At 43.9% G+C, this 20478-nt stretch overlaps 1 protein-coding gene across 1 annotated transcript in view; it reads left to right on the forward strand.

Moving 5' to 3' along the window:
• MPHOSPH10 (M-phase phosphoprotein 10) overlaps positions 1-20478 on the forward strand; it is a 174170-nt gene that overhangs the window by 96662 nt on the left and 57030 nt on the right. Inside the window, exons 5-7 of the mRNA XM_069222392.1 lie at positions 1689-1830; positions 6705-6772; positions 8762-8899. Coding sequence (XP_069078493.1) covers positions 1689-1830; positions 6705-6772; positions 8762-8899 — 348 coding nt within the window. The remainder of the gene's footprint in view (positions 1-1688; positions 1831-6704; positions 6773-8761; positions 8900-20478) is intronic.

Consider the following 20478-nt stretch of genomic DNA (forward strand, 5'->3'; position numbering starts at 1 on the left):
AGATAGACTGGTTGAGGTTAAAACATCTAATGGTAGGTAGTCATTTTTGTATTATGCCTGAAGCACATTCAAGAATGTTTTGCGTGTTTTCTTACTTTCCTACCCTTTTCTTCCAGGGGTAACTGCATTAAATCTGCACAGCCTCTTGTTTGCATTTTGTTTGACGTTCATTTCGTTGCGTTGTACTTGCTTGTTATTATAGGAAAGAGGTGTTTCCAGTGGGCTGTTTGATGGGTGGTATCTGCGTGAAGTTGTGGGGTCTTGCAAACCTTGATTGATTCCATTCTGGTCAGGGTGCTTCAGAAATGGAAAGCATATGTAAGACGTACTCTTGTGTGTGTGATACTTCATAACAGAACAATTATTACAAGACACCTTCCTTGTTGGTTATCTACAGTGGGAAGAACCTTCTTCGATACTGCTCTTTTGACTTTATTTTGAATTATCTTTGAATTTTCTTTTACAAAGTTTTCTACTTCTGAGATGTTGTGTTCACAGATATTTGTATTTTCATGTATATTGAAGAAAAGTGTTTTTTTGTTTGTTTTTCATAGAACAATTCAAATGTGTTGTTGACTCTAATTTAATTTTATGTCTTTAAATTTGCGTTTACTAAATTGCCAAGCATGGAACCCACATTTTGAGATCTTGTTAGGCACCCTAGAAAGCTATATCAAACTTTGTCTCCTTTTCTGTCTAGCAACTTAGTGTAGCTCATTAAAAACCCAGTCTGGTTCACCACCACTGTGACTGAAGCAAAAGTCGCTTGCACCATGCTTAGCTTGTGGTGTGTTGGACTTTGGTAATTGTACCCAAACACCGTATAGTCTTGAACATATTCCTTGCCGGCCCCATCCTAATGTACACCATGGCAGTTATAATTTCCATGCAGAGAACTTTTCTTTGCCTGCTATTACCAAGTGTACCCATGGGCAGTCTGAACCACATCTACTCTCTCTTGCACTCATGCCTATTTTTACACTCCATTTGAATTGCATGCACAGTGTGGTTCCTGTGCACATTCTAGAGCGGGTGCCCTTTTCTGTTTTTTGTTACGGATCAGTCTGGACCTTTACGTGATTCCTTGCTGCTAAAACATTTTTAAGAGTGTGTTTTTTTTTTTCATGCTAATTTAATTGCAGTTTCAAACTGATGATAGCAGTTTCTTAAATAGTGATGTGTCCATCATACTATTGAGGTGCCGTTTAATGAGCTACGTGAGGAACATTTCATACTGGTTTCCCAATTAACTTGTCCAGAAGTGCGTTTAAAGGTTTTATTGTGTGTTTTACTGTAATACATTTAGGGAGGAGATGCTTTAGATACCCATTGCAACTGCTTTTGTAATGGGTAAATTTCTGGTGCATATCATTGTACCAGAAATGCTTTCTTCTGACCTCATTGTGGCTCATTTTATGTCAAATCACTTTGAAGGAGCAATAGGTATACTTTTTAATGCGGTTTCTGCACATTTACTCTTATTTATAATTTGCTTTTGGATTTCCTGCACGATTTCCTGCTCGGTTTAAAAGAGTTTAGTTGTGCATTTAAAGCCAAAGTTAGTTTGTTTTTTCATTTCAGATTATTCCAAACCGAGCATAGTTTCACTAGCTGTTTATGTATTTTGTTTTTGTAAAAATTGTATAGACTCAACTAGCTTGTATTTTATATCATTTTTTTTATTTTAGATGTCCGAAAAAATTAAAGATCTAGAGAAAGATTTACTGAATGAAAAATCGTGGCAGCTCAGGGGAGAAGTCACAGCTCAAAAGAGGCCTGAAAACAGCTTACTGGAAGAAACGTTATTATTTGATCATGCGTCTAGGGGAGGTAAATGATCTCATTAGAGGGATTTTTGCAAGGGCATTTCATGCAAGGCATATGCTAGGAATATATAAAAGTAAATAGTTCTATGTTTAGGAAAGGTCGAGCCTGTAACAGCATGCGCTAATGCATGTGTATCGCTTGCAAAATGCTGTTGTGTTTAGAAAAGGGCTTGAGCCCACCCGTTGCTTATCATCTGTTGGATTGCGTTGCACTCTTCCTTGCAGCCTTGTAATTGGTCACAGCTGGTATATCATAATTTCCGTTCCTGTCCATGGAGCAGGGACCCAGCACTTACTGATTCAACTTAATCAGTGCCGTCTGCTGCTCTCGATGTGATTGAGGTACTATTTTGTTCTTTATAACTTCAAGTGCCCATCAAACAGAAGGCACGCGATTGGCACAAAAGTGCCCAGCAGGCCAAACAAAATTGCAAATTTGTATTTTCTAAAGTTAACTTTTTGGTTTTATTTTGTTTTGCTATGTCGTCTTTTCTCACTTTACACTTGTGTTTTGTTTTTGCTTGTGGACCCTGGTCTCAATCTTGTTCTAAATATTGCAAAGCAACAATGTTTCTTTCTTATGTGTAATTTTCAACATTTTGCTGTGACACATAATTGTGCAGTACGCACCACTCCAATCCAATCTGCCCTACTCTAATCCAAACCATTCACCCCAATCCATTTCAATGCACCACACTCCATTCCTCCCACCCCAATCCAAAAACAATCTGCCCCACTCCAATACAGCAGTCCAAAACAATCTGCCCCACTCCAATCCAAAACAATCTACCCCACTCAAATACAAAACAATATGTCCCACTTCAGACCAGTCTGCCCCACTCCAATCAGCACCACCCCGGTACGATCCACATCACTCCATCCCAGTCCACTATACTCCAATCTGCCTCACTCCAATCCAAAACAATCTGCCCCACTCCAATACAGCAGTCCAAAACAATCTGCCCCACTCCAAATCAAAACAATCTACCCCACTCAAATACAAAACAATATGTCCCACTTCAGACCAATCTGCCCCACTCCAATCAGCACCACCCCGGTACGATCCACATCACTCCATCCCAGTCCACCATACTCCAATCTGCCTCACTCCAATCCAAAACAATCTGCCCCACTCCATTCTAAAACAATCTGCTCCAGTCCATATCACCCCACTTAAGTCTGCTGCACTCCAGTCCAAAGCAACCCACCCCACTCCAGTCCAAAACAATCTGCCCCACTCCAGTCTGCCCCACTCCAATCCAACAAATCTGCCCTACTCCAATCTGTCAATCTAGCCTACTCTAGTCTTCCCCACTGCTAACCAAAACAACCTGCCTCCCTCCAATCTGCCCTACTACAATCCAAAACCATCTGCCCCACTCCAGTTCGCCTGACCCCAGACCGCCCACTCCAATCCTGTCCACCCCACTTGATCCCACTCCAATCCACCACAACTCACCTCATTCCAGCCCCCTTCATCCCACCCCATTCCAATCCATCCCACCCCACCGCAACTTACCCCACCCCACTCTACCCCAATCCAATCTAACCCAATCCACCCACCTCACTCCAATCCATCCCACTCCAGTCCACCTTAATCCACCCCAGTCCAATCCACCCCATACCACTCCAATCGACTGCACACCAATTTAATCAACCCCACTCCAATACAATTCATTGCACTACTGTCCAATCCATCCCACTCCAACTGTCCACCTCACTCCATTCCTGTCCACCCCACTCCAGTCGAAACCACCCCTCTCAGTCAACTCACCCCACTTCAATTTGTCCTACCACACCCCAATCCAACCCCCCCTAATCCAAATCAGTCCACCCACTTCAGTTCAATTCACCTCACTCCAGTTCACCCCACTCCAGCCCATCCCACCTCAGTGCAATCCAACCCATCCCATCCCACCCCAGTCCAGTTCACACCAATCTAGTCTACACCGCCCCTATTCAGTCCAGTCAACCCCATTCCAATCCAGTCAACCCCACTCCAGTCCTCCCCAATTCACCTCATCCCACCACACTCCATTCAACCCACTCCAGTTCAATCCACCCCACTCCAATCCACCTCCCCACTCCAGTCCACCTCCCCACTCCAGTCCATCCACCCCACTCCAGTCCATCCACCCCACTCCAATCCAATTCTCCCAACTCCATTCCAGCCTAATCCACCCCAGTCCAATCAACCCCACTCCAGTCCACCCCAATTCACTTCAACTCATCGCACTCCAGTTCTCAACTCAACCCACTCCAGTTTAATCCACCCCTCTGAATCCATCCAGCCCACCCCACTCCACCTCCCCACTCCAGTACATCCACCCCACCCCACGCCAATCCAATTCTCCCAACTCCAGTCCAGTCTAACCCACCCCAGTCCAAGTCACCGCACTCAAAACCACCCGTCCAATTCACCCCACCCCAGTCCATCCACCCCACCATAGTCCTCTCACTTCAGTCCACTCCAATCTATTCACCCCCCTCCAACCCACTCCACTCCAGTCCACTTCACCCCAGTCCACCTCACAACATTTAAGTCCACCCACGCCAATCCAGCACAGCCCACCCCATTCTACTCTAATCTCACCCACTTCCTCAATCCACTCCAGCCCTCTCTATCCTATTACATCCCATGCCACTCCACGACACACTGCCACTGAACCATTGAACTCTACTTTCTTCCACTCAACACTCTACTGCCGCTACTCATTCTACAACACTTCCCCACTCCACTCTGCAACACTCCACGCCACTAACTAGTAACCATTCTGAACAGCAGCCACATTGATGTACAACCTGGCAAAAACACATTGCAAAAGCCAATAGCTCCTGTATAGGCGATACCTATTGGCTTTGCCAATACTTGTTTCATATGTATCACAGTGATACATTTTCTATAAGTTTAAAGGTATTGAGTGCATTATTTTCTTGACAAAAGAAACAATCTTTTAAACCATCCATTATTTTGACAGTAGGGTATTTTCGTTATTTTTTGCAACGAGGTGTTTGATACAAATAACATTTCATTTTGTCCCACCAGTCTCATCAGTCTCTCTATTGTTTATAGTTGTTACTTTCCATTTTTTTTAAAATTGTTAGTTACTTTTCTTAGGAGAAGTAATTTTTCTGCTGATGGTCTGTTCTTCAAAACGGCGTATCGATGAGTGAATGATTTGTATCCTCCTGCTGCTCACATTCACAGAACAATTTTTTTATTTTTTTTAATGTAAGCATTCCTTTAGAGTGTATGTGTTTTCTTGCTCTCTCTCTAAGGTGTTGCTCCCTCCTCAAATAGCCACTCCCTCAATGTTGCTCTCAAAAACCCCATACCTAGCTTCCCTCACCTGCCCCACATGCTTTCCCTCCCTACTCCGCCTTAAGTTCCCTTTGCTGGGCTCCTCTGCTACCCCAGCATCAAGCTCGTTTGTTGCTTCCTCCTCCCATTTTCTGTTGCTTCCCCTCCCGCCCACACTTCATTTGCTTCCCGAACCTCTCAGTTCTTCAAATAATGTTTATTTGTTCAAAATTGTCAATGCCAAAGAAGTACTTTTGCACAAGTAAATGTTTTTTTCAAAATCACCACTCTAAGTCGCGTCTTTGAATAGTAAATTAAATAATTGATAAAATTATGACAGTGTCTTTCTGTAGGCACAACGTCATTCTGCATGCTCATGCATACAGAATGACTCCCACCACCAGCAACATCATGACTTGTACGTGCGTATGTGCAAGTTCGCTTCACCACACCTTTTTTCTTTACTACTTTTTTTTTTTTTTTTGCTGATACTGTTGAGCAATAAAGAGTTTAGAATCCTGCTCCAGCATCCTAAACTCCCTGTGAAAATTAAAAAAATTCTCCCACCAAGTAACTTTTATACTGCGACCCAAGTTTTTTTTCTTTTTTTTTCTAGGTCAGTGGTTCCCAACCTTTTGACTTCTTCTTTTTGACCCCACTTTATCAGTATTGGAAACCGGGGCCCCCACTGAATCATTGTTGGAATCTGAGGGCCCCCCCTCAATGAGTCATTACTGAAAGTTGAGGACCTAATCTGTTAATATTATTACGTTTTCTATGCAGTCACGGAACCCCTAAAGAGGTTTTGCGGACCCCCAGGGATCCCCAAACCACAGGTTTGGAACCACTGTTCTAGGCAAAATAGCTACAACTTCACTTCCAGGCTTCCAACTTTGACATTAACGACCTACCACTACTCCTAAAGCACAAGGCTCGTTTGTCAAGGGACTTGCATTGGGGACTACATATGTCCCACTCCCTGCCTTCTTCACTAGCTTGTCTTGAGTGTAATAGTAGTATTTATTTGTATTTTACACCAGGTCCTGCACAGTGGTAAACGAGCATATACTCCGCATTAACTAGTGAGTTGGATCTCGGGTCAGTCTCAATATGCTGTAAATCATTATACAAAAACCTACCCATACTGAAAGCCTTTATAGCCACTGAGTTGCAACTCCTTATCCTGCTGATGTGCACACATCTCTACCTCAGTCGATGTGCTGGGGTTCCGAAAAGGTACTTAAACCCCTCCTCTTTGGAAAGCCTCAACGTGCCCTGCACAACATGAACATATCTTTCCCACCGTGTGGATGACAATACCTTTGGTACCTTCCAGCTGAAACGTGATTTTTGTAACAGTTGCAAGCTAAGGCCTCACACGTCTTAAGTTGTATTCAGTTCATTCAGCATGTCATTAAATGTTATATAACTGTCAAGTATCATGTGTAGCGTGATCACGCCACTTGTTGTATCCAGTCAGTGTATGGAAGCAAGTAACAATTGTAGCTGTGTCTCACAATGTGATTCAATGTTAAATATACACGTTTGATGGCTTTCTGCATTTCTGTCTTTTCTAGCACCAGTAATCACAGAGGAAACCACATTAGAGCTCGAAGACATTATTAAGCAGAGAATAAAAGATCAGGTTAGTTATATTGGAGTAGCATAATGTTTGGGTATGACTTTAAGAAAACTGGTATTTGGGTCAAAATTAACAATTATTGCAAATTATTGGACTTTCATTATAGATATGGAAGATAAAGACCACGGTGGGTCTGATTGAATTTAGAAAAATAAAACGAATTCGCACAGCTGATGTGCAAACAGTAACTCTGTGGTGGGGACGTTTTTTGCCACTTACTCTTTTAGTGCAGTGTCATTAGGTAAATTAGGAGGCACAAACTACCCCAGGAAGGTGAATTCTAACATTACATAATGGCGTGCTCCTTCTTTATTGTGAGTTCTCTCAGGTCTGAATAAAACACCACTACATCTGCATGACATATGCACCTCAATGTGCCTTGTGTTGGGACACACCTTTATGGTGCTTATCTGATTCCACCAGAACTTAAAGAAGGTTCATATTATTCTAATCCTTCATCTCGGAAGCCACCTAAAGAGGGTTGTGTGAGGATTGTAGAGAGACCGCAATCGTACTGTGGATCAGTTTTTTTAATGTTATTTATTTTTGTCAGAGCAGTCTGAGGTGGCATTATGGGCAGAAAAATAATGGCCCTGGTAATTGCCATTGGCTGTCAGTAATTTGAACATTCGATCCATCACTTATTTTGTTTTTTTCAATCGTTAAGTGCTACGGCTATGATTATGCGTGGGTCCCGTGCTCACTGGAACCAGGCTGCACCAACTGATGATGTCCAGATAGGCTAAACCTCCTCTTGGGCTGCTTGTGTTCTGGTTCAGAGAGGAACTAGATTGTCAGTTCAGACTGGTCTGGTCAGACTGTTCTGTTCTTTTTGCAGCAGGACCAAGGCTGATCTACTTATGGCTCTGTCTATGGGCAAAAAAATATGAACTGGAATGCACCTCACAAGTAATTACCAGTGTCTGAGATTAACTCAATCATTCCATCCATCACCTTTTTGTATTTTTCATTGTAGCACTGATAAAAAGCATTCTTGCTGGCCCATTACGCCTGACGGTGTCTTATGCACGGAAGTCAGATGGAGCAGCTCAAGGCCTGTCTGTTTTGTCTACAGTTTCTGCCGAACTCTACGAACGTTGCTGCAAGAGGCTCAAAAGCTCCCGGAGCTTTCTGAACTTGTATACTGTGGTGCCAGATGTATTGTACTTCCAAAGATAATTATTTTTGGTGCTCATTGTCGGAGTGACATTGATGATTTATTATTGTGATTGACATGCACACGTCAGCTGAGGGTAAAAACCTAGCCTGAAACCCATAGCAGTGAGTGATCAGGTCCCATGGCAAAAAATTGTTTGATTGTGGTATACTTTTGTGCGCTAGAAACATATTTGGGTTAGTATCTCATCCCTAGAAGTTGGTAGTGCCGTCTGATTTTCTTGTTTTATCTGTCCTGCAGTAAAGCAGTGTTTGTACCATGAATAACACTGCCTTGCTACTGAGCTTTTATTTCCAATTACGGTGTCATAATGTAACTCCGTTCCAAACTTACCACCAGCCCTTTGAGTAAGCAAGAATGCTTGACCAAGCTGCTTATATATCATGACATATACAAATGGAGTCTTGGCTATGTAGTCGGAGTTCTCTACTATCATGCCATTTGGGACGGTAAGTTGAAACCACAGATATAATTAGTAACACTGCCTAGTATTTTTTGCTGCTCCTGAATGGAGAAAACAACCCTACGTATCTTCATTTTTGGTGTCTTGAAGGAGGGATCTGTTTATATCTGGGGGCAGTTAACATGATTTAGATCTTTTCTGAATCAATTGATTAGCAAGTTTTTTTTTAATGGAATTTTTGGGCTGGGATTTGATGGTCATGGTATTTTTAGGTGGATGTACATGAATGTACATCTGCAGGTCAGGAAAGCGGTCAGCCATGGATAGAGCATATTTTGTCTTAGTAACATGTTGTAGTCCTTCTAGATCCAGTGAAACTAACATTCCTGACCTGATTGTTTTCTGTTTTAAGTCCTGGGATGACGTAATACGCAAAGAAAAGCCTAAGGAGGATGCATTTGAATACAAGAAGCGATTAACATTGGATCATGAAAAAAGTAAATTAAGCCTTGCTGAGCTTTATGAACAAGAATATGTGAAACTCAATCAGGTAAAACATGGTAAACTTTGACAGCTTCTTTAAATAATGAATTTGAATATTGTTTGGTTGACTGATTACATTTCCAGTAACGCAGACTTTCGTTAGGCATTATAGCGTTGAGAGCCGTGTTGAATAAAATCTACACTTTCCCGGTGTGAAAAAGAGCAGCTGACCTTATACAATGCTGCTTCCAATTTTTTATTCGGGAGGCAGCATTCATTCATGTATTTATTCCCATAAAAGTGTAAGTGGTTGACGTTCTGACTCAGCGAATGAACTGCAGTATTGTACTTACATAAATAAAGAACAACAACATTTTCATCAAAACTTGGTGTTCAAGCCTGTGATTCTAAATTGTTTATTAGTCATTGGAAAACACATTAGAACAATGATGGTGTTCTGAAGTATTTTATCTCTCATTGGAATACCAGTGCCATCGTGCCTACGTATTTGCCAGAATGACTAAGAACCAGTGTACACTGATCAGGGTGGGAAGGAGACTCACACGTTGGAATCCAAATTTCGAATTGTGTACATTCCAAAGCAGCAGTAAATATATAAAAGAAAATGAAGGCTCCTTTTTTTCCTCCTATAGAATTGCTGTTACATCTGTGAACTGTTCATATAGTACAGACATGTTCTCTGAAATTTCATGCTAATGTAAGAATGTGGAATCCTTACCAAACACCTTCAGTTTCTTAAGAACCCAAAATAATTTTGCAGTAAAGTGTGGAAATCCTCTGAACTGTTAATATTTTAGTGCCTTCTACAGTCCTCCTTTTGAGTGACCATCTCTCAATACGCTTCCTTTGACATACTGTGGCAATATTTGTCATCCTCTTTACTTTTCACCTTTCCTGTGCTCTTTAATGTCTGGTTGTTCATTGGTTTATTGGTTCATTGTTTAAGTTTAGCATGAGATGCCTACCTATCAAGCCTAGTACTTTAGTCTCTCTGCCTCTTAATAGAAAGCAGAATGAAAAGGGAACGAGTCCTGATGTGTAATAAATTATCATAGAAGGACGCGTTAGCAAGGTAATAGTATGTGTTCTTTGTATGTTTTCTCATTGCTCTTGGAAAGACTCTGAGTTTCTCTCTGATGATGTTCCATGATCAAAAATAGAACGTTATCTTCAGACTACAAATTAGGGTCCTCCACTAACTGGGCATACTGACATCAATATGGCCTTGAATAACGCAACCTGCTATTTCTTTTGTATGGGAAAGCTGACGCTCTCGTTACCAAACTGGCTCCTTCTGTTAAGCCGTACTTATTGTCTAATCTAGAACTTCAAGGCCAAGCCCTGAAACCTGAAACTAGATTGCCATCCAACAGTCATGGGTCTACTTGAACTACAGTAGCTCTCTGGTTCGGGTTTCATGTCTTGTCTTCCTTTCTATAGTAGGTCTTGTTCTTCATTAAGTGGCCCTGCCAGTTATCTCTGTCCTATTTGGCTAATTATAGTGTATATTTTTATGCTTTATTGTCCTGTTACCACACAATATGAAGTTAATGTTTATTTATGCCTGGCGTTCCTATTATGGAATAGAATGGTGATCGGGATTCAACAGTGATGCAAAGTCGGAGGCTTTGTAGTTAAAACCTTGCTTTATTTGTAGGTTACAATTAGTAAAAAGGCTTGCCAAACTGTCGTGGTCGCTGCGTGTCTCTCTCCAACTCCGATCTGAAACTCCCTTCGAATTGGAATGCAGCCACGCAACAACCACGCGCTAACACAATGTTCTCTAGAATACAACTCAAATATCAACATAACACATCTCCTCCCTTAAAACAAAATAAAAAAAACAATTGGAACAAAAACATTAAGAAATAACTAATTACAAGTAATATGAAACATAATAAATAAATTACAATATATAATCATCCAACCATTTCGGTTTTGAAGAAATTATTTTGCCCTATACAAGTTGTACCTTCATTGTTACTACCTACATTGGAAGTAATACCCATTTCCTTAGATTCAGCACAATCACCTCCATCACTATCAAAACAAGTCTGAGCACCTTCCAAAACTTCTTCCTCCACAATTTGCTCCCGGTTCCTTCTATACACATCCTTTTCAACATTGTCATTCATACACAACTCCTTTTCCAAATGGTCATTCAACTTATTCTTCCCTACTCCAATATCATCTAGGGAATCACCTATATTTACTCCCTTTGTAGGCTGACCTTTAAACACCGCTATCCTTTTAAGGTTCCATACCTTCCCGTCACTCAGAAGGACCGCGTTACGCAAAACTTTGCTTACTTGAATAGGTCTTGAATATTGACTCTTACCCTTTCTTACTCTCCAAGGTTTCTTCACTTTAACCCAGCTACCTACACAAATTTCTACATCTCTTTTTGAGCCTCTACTCTTGTCAAAAGTCTGTTTATAAACCATGTGTTTCTTCATGATTTGATCTCTCACTCCCCCAAAAGGCACCTTACATTCAGAAACCTCCAACAACCACTCCGGGTTGCATTTTGTCCTAGGTACTCTGCCTCTCAATAACTCAAAAGGAGATAAACCCAGAGCTTCATGATAACAAGTTCTATAAGACCACAATGTTTTATAAATTTGAACCGACCAATCATCCCCATTCTTACACGCAATCTGAATTGTGTTCTTCATAACTCTATTAAATCTTTCGATCATACCATTGCCACTTGGATTATATAAGGATTTAGTTCTGTGTTTAATCCCAATTCTTTCAAAATACTTTTTCGTCAAAGCAGATGTAAATTGCACCCCCATTGTCACTAATGATCTGTACAGGTAAACCTTCCTCCACAAAAGTACTGTCCATAAATGTCAAAACCTCCAAAGCGTCCACCTTATCCACAATTTTTACAACTGGCCACCTAGAAAAAATATCAATCATGGCAATAATATACCTTCCAGGATTCCCAATGGGGACCCATGATGTCGATAGCAACAGTATGCCACGGCTTACTCGGAACAATAGGTTCACACATATTCGGTTTTAAAGTATTCAAAGTCTTATCTGAATTGGCACAAATAATACACTCCCTTACAACCCTTTCAGCTTGAACATCTATTCCTGGCCACCAGTACCATCTCTTCACTCTTTGTTTGGTTTTAACTATACCACAGTGAGTTTCATGGCATAACTTTAAAATCGTATCCCTAAGTACCTTTGGTGGTATAGCTCTATCGCTTCTAAAAATAGTTCCCTGAACAAGTGAAAGGTCACACCTCACCTCCCAAAACTGTTTAAGCACCTTGGGAATTTTGGACTTGTTAGGCCAACCCTTCATCACACATTCCGACAATGATTGTAAATCCTTATCTTTAGAATATTCTTCTTTCCACACCTCCACTTTTATGCTTATGGCATCATCATCATGAATTAGTGCTACTTGTAACTCCTCTCCTTCACCCACATCACATTCTAAAATCTCAGTAGGCATTCAGGACAAGTAATCTGCCAACACATTACTTCTTCCAGGGACATATTCGATTTCATAAACAAAATCCTGCAAACGCATAGACATTCTAGCAATCCTCGCTGATGCTTTACACATTCCTTCTGTTGTCAGTAATTTCACTAGCGGTTTATGATCAGTTCGTAAAATACATTCCTTACCCCACACAAAAGATCTATAATGCTCCAGTGCCCAAATACATGCAAGTGTCTCCTTCTCTATTACCCAAAAATTTTCTTCACTCGGTGATAATGCACGAGAAGCAAAAGCAATTATAACTTCCTTTCCCAAAGCATCAATTTGTGTCAAGATACCACCCAAACCTTTATTGCTGGCATCCACAGTAACCACATTTGTACATTCAGGATCAAAGCTACTCAAAATAGGAGCCTGTGCAATTGCTTTTTTCACATTCTTAAACCCCATTTCACATTCACATGACCAATTAAATTTGACATGGTTTTTCAGCAATTGGCTGATGTTGTACACCATGCCAGAAAAACCCTTCACAAATTTCGCATAGAACTCAACCATTCCTAAAAATGACTTAATATCCTCTTTACACGTAGGATGTGGAGAATTTAGAATGGCGTCCACTAGCTTAGGTTTCATGGTCACACCATCTCCACATAACACATGGCCAAGATAAGTTACAAATTGTACCCCGAACTTACACTTTGAATGTTCTACAGTCAAACATTTTTTTTGCAAAATACTTAAAACCTCCCCAAAACTGTGTCATGTTCCTTTCTATCTTTGCCAAATAGCAAAATATCATCTTGAAAACATCTCACATTGGTATGTTTCCCAAATAACTGATACATTAACCTCTGGAAGATGGCAGCTGCCGAAGCTAAACCAAATGGTAGTCTTTTATATTGGAAACATCCCACTGGAGTAATAAACGCAGTGTACTTCTTACTTGCTTCACTCAATTTGATCTGGTGGTATGCTGCAGATAAATCTTTGGTGGAAAACCATTTAGCTCCCTTAACCCCTTCGCTGCCAGGCCTTTTCCCCCTCCTGTGCCAGGCCTTTTTTTGCCTATTTGGGGCAGTTCGCGCTTAGGCCCTCATAACTTTTTGTCCACATAAGCTAACCAAGCCAAATTTGCGTCCTTTTTTTCCAACATCCTAGGGATTCTAGAGGTACCCAGACTTTGTGGGTTCCCCTGAAGGAGGCCAAGAAATTGGCCAAAATACAGTGAAAATTTCGTGTTTTTTCAAAAAAATTGGAAAAAGTGGCTGCAGAAGAAGGCTTGTGGTTTTTCCCCTGAAAATGGCATCAACAAAGGGTTTGCGGTGCTAAACTCAGCAGCTTCCCAGCTTTCAGGAACAGGCAGACTTGAATCAGAAAACCCAATTTTTCTACACAATTTTGGCATTTTACTGGGGCATACCCCATTTGTGCAATTTTTTGTGCTTTCAGCCTCCTTCCAGTCAGTGACAGGAATGGTCATGAAACCAATGCTGGATCCCAGAAACCTAAACATTTCTGAAAAGTAGACAAAATTCTGAATTCAGCAAGGGGTCATTTGTGTAGATCCTACAAGGGTTTCCTACAGAAAATAACAGCTGAAAAAGAAAAATATTGAAATTGAGGTGAAAAAACCATCAATTTTTCTCTACGTTTTACTCTGTAACTTTTCCCTGCAATGTCAGATTATCGAAAGCAATATACCGTTACGTCTGCTGGACTCCTCTGGTTGCGGGGATATATAGGGTTTGTAGGTTCATCAAGAACCCGAGGAACCCAGAGCCAATAAATGAGCTGCACCCTGCAGTGCGTTTTCATTCTATACCTGGTATACAGCAATTCATTTGCTGAAATATAAGGAGTAAAAAATTGCTATCAAGAAAACCTTTGCATTTCCAAAAAGGGCACAAGATAAGGTGTTGAGGAGCAGTGGTTATTTGCACATCTCTGAATTCCGGGGTGACCATAGTAGCACGTGAATTACAGGGAATTTCTCAAATAGATGTCTTTTTTACACACACTCCTATATTTGGAAGGAAAAAATGTAGAGAAAGACAAGGGGCAATAGTACTTGTTTTGCTAATCTATGTTCCCCCAAGTCTACCGATAAAAATGGTACCTCACTTGTGTGGGTAGGCCTAGCACCCGCGACAGGATATGCCCCAAAACACAACGTGGACACATCACAGAAAACAGAGCTGTTTTTAGCAAAGTGACTACCTGTAGATTTTGGCCTCTAGCTCAGCCGCCACCTAGGGAAACCTACCAAACCTGTGCATTTCTGAAAACTAGAGACCTAGGGGAATCCAAGGAGGGGTGACTTGTGTGGCTCGGACCAGGTTCTGTTACCCAGAATCCTTTGCAAACCTCAAAATTTGGCTAAAAAAACACATGTTCCTCATATTTCTGTGGCAGAAAGTTCTGGAATCTGAGAGGAGCCACAAATTTCCTTCCACCCAGCGTTCCCCCACGTCTCCCGATAAAAATGATACCTCACTTGTGTGGGTAGGCCTAGCGCCCGCGACAGGATATGCCCCAAAACACAACGTGGACATATCACAGAAAACAGAGCTGTTTTTAGCAAAGTGACTACCTGTAGATTTTGGCCTCTAGCTCAGCCGCCACCTAGGGAAACCTACCAAACCTGTGCATTTCTGAAAACTAGAGACCTAGGGGAATCCAAGGAGGGGTGACTTGCGGGGCTCGGACCAGGTTCTGTTACCCAGAATCCTTTGCAAACCTCAAAATTTGGCTAAAAAAACACATGTTCCTCACATTTCTGTGGCAGAAAGTTCTGGAATCTGAGAGGAGCCACAAATTTCCTTCCACCCAGCGTTCCCCCACGTCTCCCGATAAAAATGATACCTCACTTGTGTGGGTAGACCTAGCGCCCGCGACAGGATATGCCCCAAAACACAACGTGGACATATCACAGAAAACAGAGCTGTTTTTAGCAAAGTGACTACCTGTAGATTTTGGCCTCTAGCTCAGCTGCCACCTAGGGAAACCTACCAAACCTGTGCATTTCTGAAAACTAGAGACCTAGGGGAATCCAAGGAGGGGTGACTTGCGGGGCTCGGACCAGGTTCTGTTACCCAGAATCCTTTGCAAACCTCAAAATTTGGCTAAAAAAACACATGTTCCTCACATTTCTGTGGCAGAAAGTTCTGGAATCTGAGAGGAGCCACAAATTTCCTTCCACCCAGCGTTCCCCCACGTCTCCCGATAAAAATGATACCTCACTTGTGTGGGTAGACCTAGCGCCCGCGACAGGATATGCCCCAAAACACAACGTGGACATATCACAGAAAACAGAGCTGTTTTTAGCAAAGTGACTACCTGTAGATTTTGGCCTCTAGCTCAGCTGCCACCTAGGGAAACCTACCAAACCTGTGCATTTCTGAAAACTAGAGACCTAGGGGAATCCAAGGAGGGGTGACTTGCGGGGCTCGGACCAGGTTCTGTTACCCAGAATCCTTTGCAAACCTCAAAATTTGGCTAAAAAAACACATGTTCCTCACATTTCTGTGGCAGAAAGTTCTGGAATCTGAGAGGAGCCACAAATTTCCTTCCACCCAGCGTTCCCCCACGTCTCCCGATAAAAATGATACCTCACTTGTGTGGGTAGGCCTAGCGCCCGCGACAGGATATGCCCCAAAACACAACGTGGACATATCACAGAAAACAGAGCTGTTTTTAGCAAAGTGACTACCTGTAGATTTTGGCCTCTAGCTCAGCCGCCACCTAGGGAAACCTACCAAACCTGTGCATTTCTGAAAACTAGAGACCTAGGGGAATCCAAGGAGGGGTGACTTGCGGGGCTCGGACCAGGTTCTGTTACCCAGAATCCTTTGCAAACCTCAAAATTTGGCTAAAAAAACACATGTTCCTCACATTTCTGTGGCAGAAAGTTCTGGAATCTGAGAGGAGCCACAAATTTCCTTCCACCCAGCGTTCCCCTACGTCTCCCGATAAAAATGATACCTCACTTGTGTGGGTAGAACTAGCGCCCGCGACAGGATATGCCCCAAAACACAACGTGGACATATCACAGAAAACAGAGCTGTTTTTAGCAAAGTGACTACCTGTAGATTTTGGCCTCTAGCTCAGCCGCCACCTAGGGAAACCTACCAAACCTGTGCATTTCTGAAAACTAGAGACCTAGGGGAATCCAAGGAGGGGTGACTTGCGGGGCTCGGACCAGGTTCTGTTACCCAGAATCCTTTGCAAATCTCAAAATTTGGCTAAAAAAACACATGTTCCTCACATTTCTGTGGCAGAAAGTTCTGGAATCTGAGAGGAGCCACAAATTTCCTTCCACCCAGCGTTCCCCCACGTCTCCCTATAAAAATGATACCTCACTTGTGTGGGTAGGCCTAGCGCCCGCGACCGGATATGCCCCAAAACACAACGTGGACATATCACAGAAAACAGAGCTGTTTTTAGCAAAGTGACTACCTGTAGATTTTGGCCTCTAGCTCAGCCGGCACCTAGGGAAACCTACCAAACCTGTGCATTTCTGAAAACTAGAGACCTAGGGGAATCCAAGGAGGGGTGACTTGTGTGGCTCGGACCAGGTTCTGTTACCCAGAATCCTTTGCAAACCTCAAAATTTGGCTAAAAAAACACATGTTCCTCACATTTCTGTGGCAGAAAGTTCTGGAATCTGAGAGGAGCCACAAATTTCCTTCCACCCAGCGTTCCCCCACGTCTCCCGATAAAAATGATACCTCACTTGTGTGGGTAGGCCTAGCGCCCGCGACAGGATATGCCCCAAAACACAACGTGGACACATCACAGAAAACAGAGCTGTTTTTAGCAAAGTGACTACCTGGAGATTTTGGCCTCTAGCTCAGCCGCCACCTAGGGAAACCTACCAAACCTGTACATTTCTGAAAACTAGAGACCTAGGGGAATCCAAGGAGGGGTGACTTGCGGGGCTCGGACCAGGTTCTGTTACCCAGAATCCTTTGCAAACCTCAAAATTTGGCTAAAAAAACACATGTCCCTCACATTTCTGTGGCAGAAAGTTCTGGAATCTGAGAGGAGCTACAAATTTCCTTCCACCCAGCGTTCCCCCAAGTCTCCCGATAAAAATGATACCTCACTTGCGTGGGTAGGCCTAGCGCCGGCGACAGGAAACACCCCAAAGCGCAACGTGGACACATCCTAAATTTTGGAAAAAAACAGAGGTGTTTTTTGCGAAGTGCCTACCTGTAGATTTTGGCCTCTAGCTCAGCCGGCACCTAGGGAAACCTACCAAACCTGTGCATTTCTGAAAACTAGAGACCTAGGGGAATCCAAGGAGGGGTGACTTGCGGGGCTCGGACCAGGTTCTGTTACCCAGAATCCTTTGCAAACCTCAAAATTTGGCTAAAAATACACGTTACTCACATTTCTGTGGCAGAAAGTTCTGGAATCTGAGAGGAGCCACAAATTTCCTTCCACACAGCGTTCCCCCAAGTCTCCCGATAAAAATGATACCTCACTTGTGTGGGTAGGACTAGCGCCCACGAAAGGAAAGGGCCCAAAACACAACGTGGACACATCACATTTTTTTATAAAAAGCAGTGCCTACCTGTGGATTTTGGCCTGTAGCTCAGCCGACACCTGAGGAAACCTAGCAAACCAGTGCATTTTTGAAAACTAGAAACCCAGGGGAATCCAAGATGGGGTGACTTGCGGGGCTCTGACCAGGTTATGTTACCCAGAATCCTTTGCAAACATCAAAATTTGGCCCAAAAAACACTTTTTCCTCTCATTTCGGTGACAGAAAGTTCTGGAATCTGAGAGGACCCACAAATTTCCTTCCACCCAGCGTTCCCCTAAGTCTCTCGATAAAAATGGTACATCACTTCTGTGGGTAGGCCTAGCGCCCACAAAAGGAAATGGCCCAAAACACAACGTGGACACAACATATTTTTTCACAGAAAACAGAGGTGTTTTTTGCAAGGTGCCTACCTGTGGTGTTTGGCCTGTAGCTCAGCCGGCCCCAGGGGGGGGGGGGCAGAAATGCCCTAAAATAAATTTGCCCCCCCCCAACCCCCACCCTCCCCCGCCGGGAGCGACCCTTGCCTACGGGGTCGCTCCCCCTGCGTGACATTGGCACCAAAAAACAAATCCCCGGTGCCTAGTGGTTTCTGCCCCCTTGGGGGCAGGTTGACCTAAACTCCGCCAATCAGCCCCCAAGGGGGGCAGAAATGGCCTAAATACAATTTGTCCCCCAGGGGAGCGACTTTTGCCTGATGGGTCGCTCCCCATCTCTAAAAAAAAAACAACAAAAAAAAACCAAAGAAAAAAAAAGAAAAATTCCCCTGGCGCCTAGAGGTTTCTGCCCGCCCCCCCCCCCCCCCCCAGGGGGGCAGAAATGGCCTAAAAAAAATTTGCCCCCCAACACCCACCCCCCCCCGGGAGTGACCCTTGCCTACGGGGTTGCTCCCCCTGCGTGACATTGGCGCCAAAAAACAAATCCCCGGTGCCTAGTGGTTTCTGCCCCCTTGGGGGCAGGTTGACCTAAACTCAGACAATCTGCCCCCAAGGGGGGCAGAAATGGCCTAAATACAATTTGTCCCCCAGGGGAGCGACTTTTGCCTGATGGGTCGCTCCCCATCCCTAAAAAAAAAAAAAAAACAAAGAAAAAAAAGAAAAATTCCCCTGGCGCCTAGAGTGTTCTGCCCCCCCCCCCCCCGGGGGGCAGTTCGGCCTAATAATAGGCCGATCTGTCCCCCGGGGGGGCAGAAATGGCCTAAAATAAATTTGCCCCCCCTCCCTGGAGCGACCCTTGCCTACGGGGTCGCTCCCCCTGCGTGACATTGGTGCCAAAAAACAAATCCCCGGTGCCTAGTGGTTTCTGCCCCCTTGGGGGCAGATTGACCTAAAATTGGCCAATCTGCCCCCAGGGGGGCAGAAATGGTCTAAATACAATTTGCCCCCCCCAGGGGAGCGACCCTTGCCTGATGGGTCGCTCCCCATCTCTAAAAAAAGAAACACAAAAAAAAATTGCCCTGGCGCCTAGAGTGTTCTGCCCCCCCCCCCCCCCCGGGGGGCAGTTCGGCCTAATAATAGGCCGATCTGTCCCCCGGGGGGGGCAGAAATGGCCTAAAATAAATTTGCCCCCCCACCCTTCCCCCCCGGGAGCGACCCTTGCCTACGGGGTCGCTCCCCCTGCGTGACATTGGCGCCAAAAAACAAATCCCCGGTGCCTAGTGATTTCTGCCCCCTTGGGGGCAGATTGACCTAAAATTGGCCAATCTGCCCCCAGGGGGGCAGAAATGGTCTAAATACAATTTGCCCCCCCCAGGGGAGCGACCCTTGCCTGATGGGTCGCTCCCCATCTCTAAAAAAAAAAAAAAAAAAAAAGAAACAACAAAAAAAAAAACACAAAAAAAAAATTGCCCTGGCGCCTAGAGTGTTCTGCCCCCCCCCGGGGGCAGTTCGGCCTAATAGGCCGATCTGTCCCCCGGGGGGGGCAGAAATGGCCTAAAATAAATTTGCCCCCCCAACCACCACCCCCACCCCCCCCCCGGGAGCGACCCTTGCCTACGGGGTCGCTCCCCCTGCGTGACATTGGCGCCAAAAAACAAATCCCCGGTGCCTAGTGGTTTCTGCCCCCTTGGGGGCAGATTGACCTAAAATCGGCCAATCTGCCCCCAGGGGGGCAGAAATGGTCTAAATACAATTTGCCCCCCAGGGGAGCGACCCTTGCCTGATGGGTCGCTCCCCATCTCTAAAAAAAAAAAAAAAAAAAAAAAAAAAAAACACAAAAAAACAATTTGCCCTGGCGCCTAGAGGTTTCTTCCCCCCCTGGGGGCAGATCGGCCTAATAATAGGCCGATCTGCCCCCAGGGGGGGCAGAAAAGGCCTTCCCAAAAAATTGCCCCCCCTGGGAGCGACCCTTGCCAAAGGGGTCGCTTTGTTGCGTGACATTCGCACGCAAAAACAAACTCCCTGGTGTCTAATGGTTTCTGCCCCCCTTGGGGGCAGATTGGCCTTATCAAAATAGGCCAATCTGCCCCCAAGGGGGGCAGAAATGGCCTAAATATATATTGCCCCGTAGGGGAGCGACCCTTGCCTAAGGGATCGCTCCCCACCTAAAAAAAAAAAAATTCATCACAAAAAAAAAAAAAAAAAAAAGGTCCCTGGTGCCTAGAGGTTTCTGC

The sequence above is a fragment of the Pleurodeles waltl genome, chromosome 3_1, assembly GCF_031143425.1.
Source record: "Pleurodeles waltl isolate 20211129_DDA chromosome 3_1, aPleWal1.hap1.20221129, whole genome shotgun sequence".
Taxonomy (NCBI): Eukaryota; Metazoa; Chordata; class Amphibia; order Caudata; family Salamandridae; genus Pleurodeles; species Pleurodeles waltl.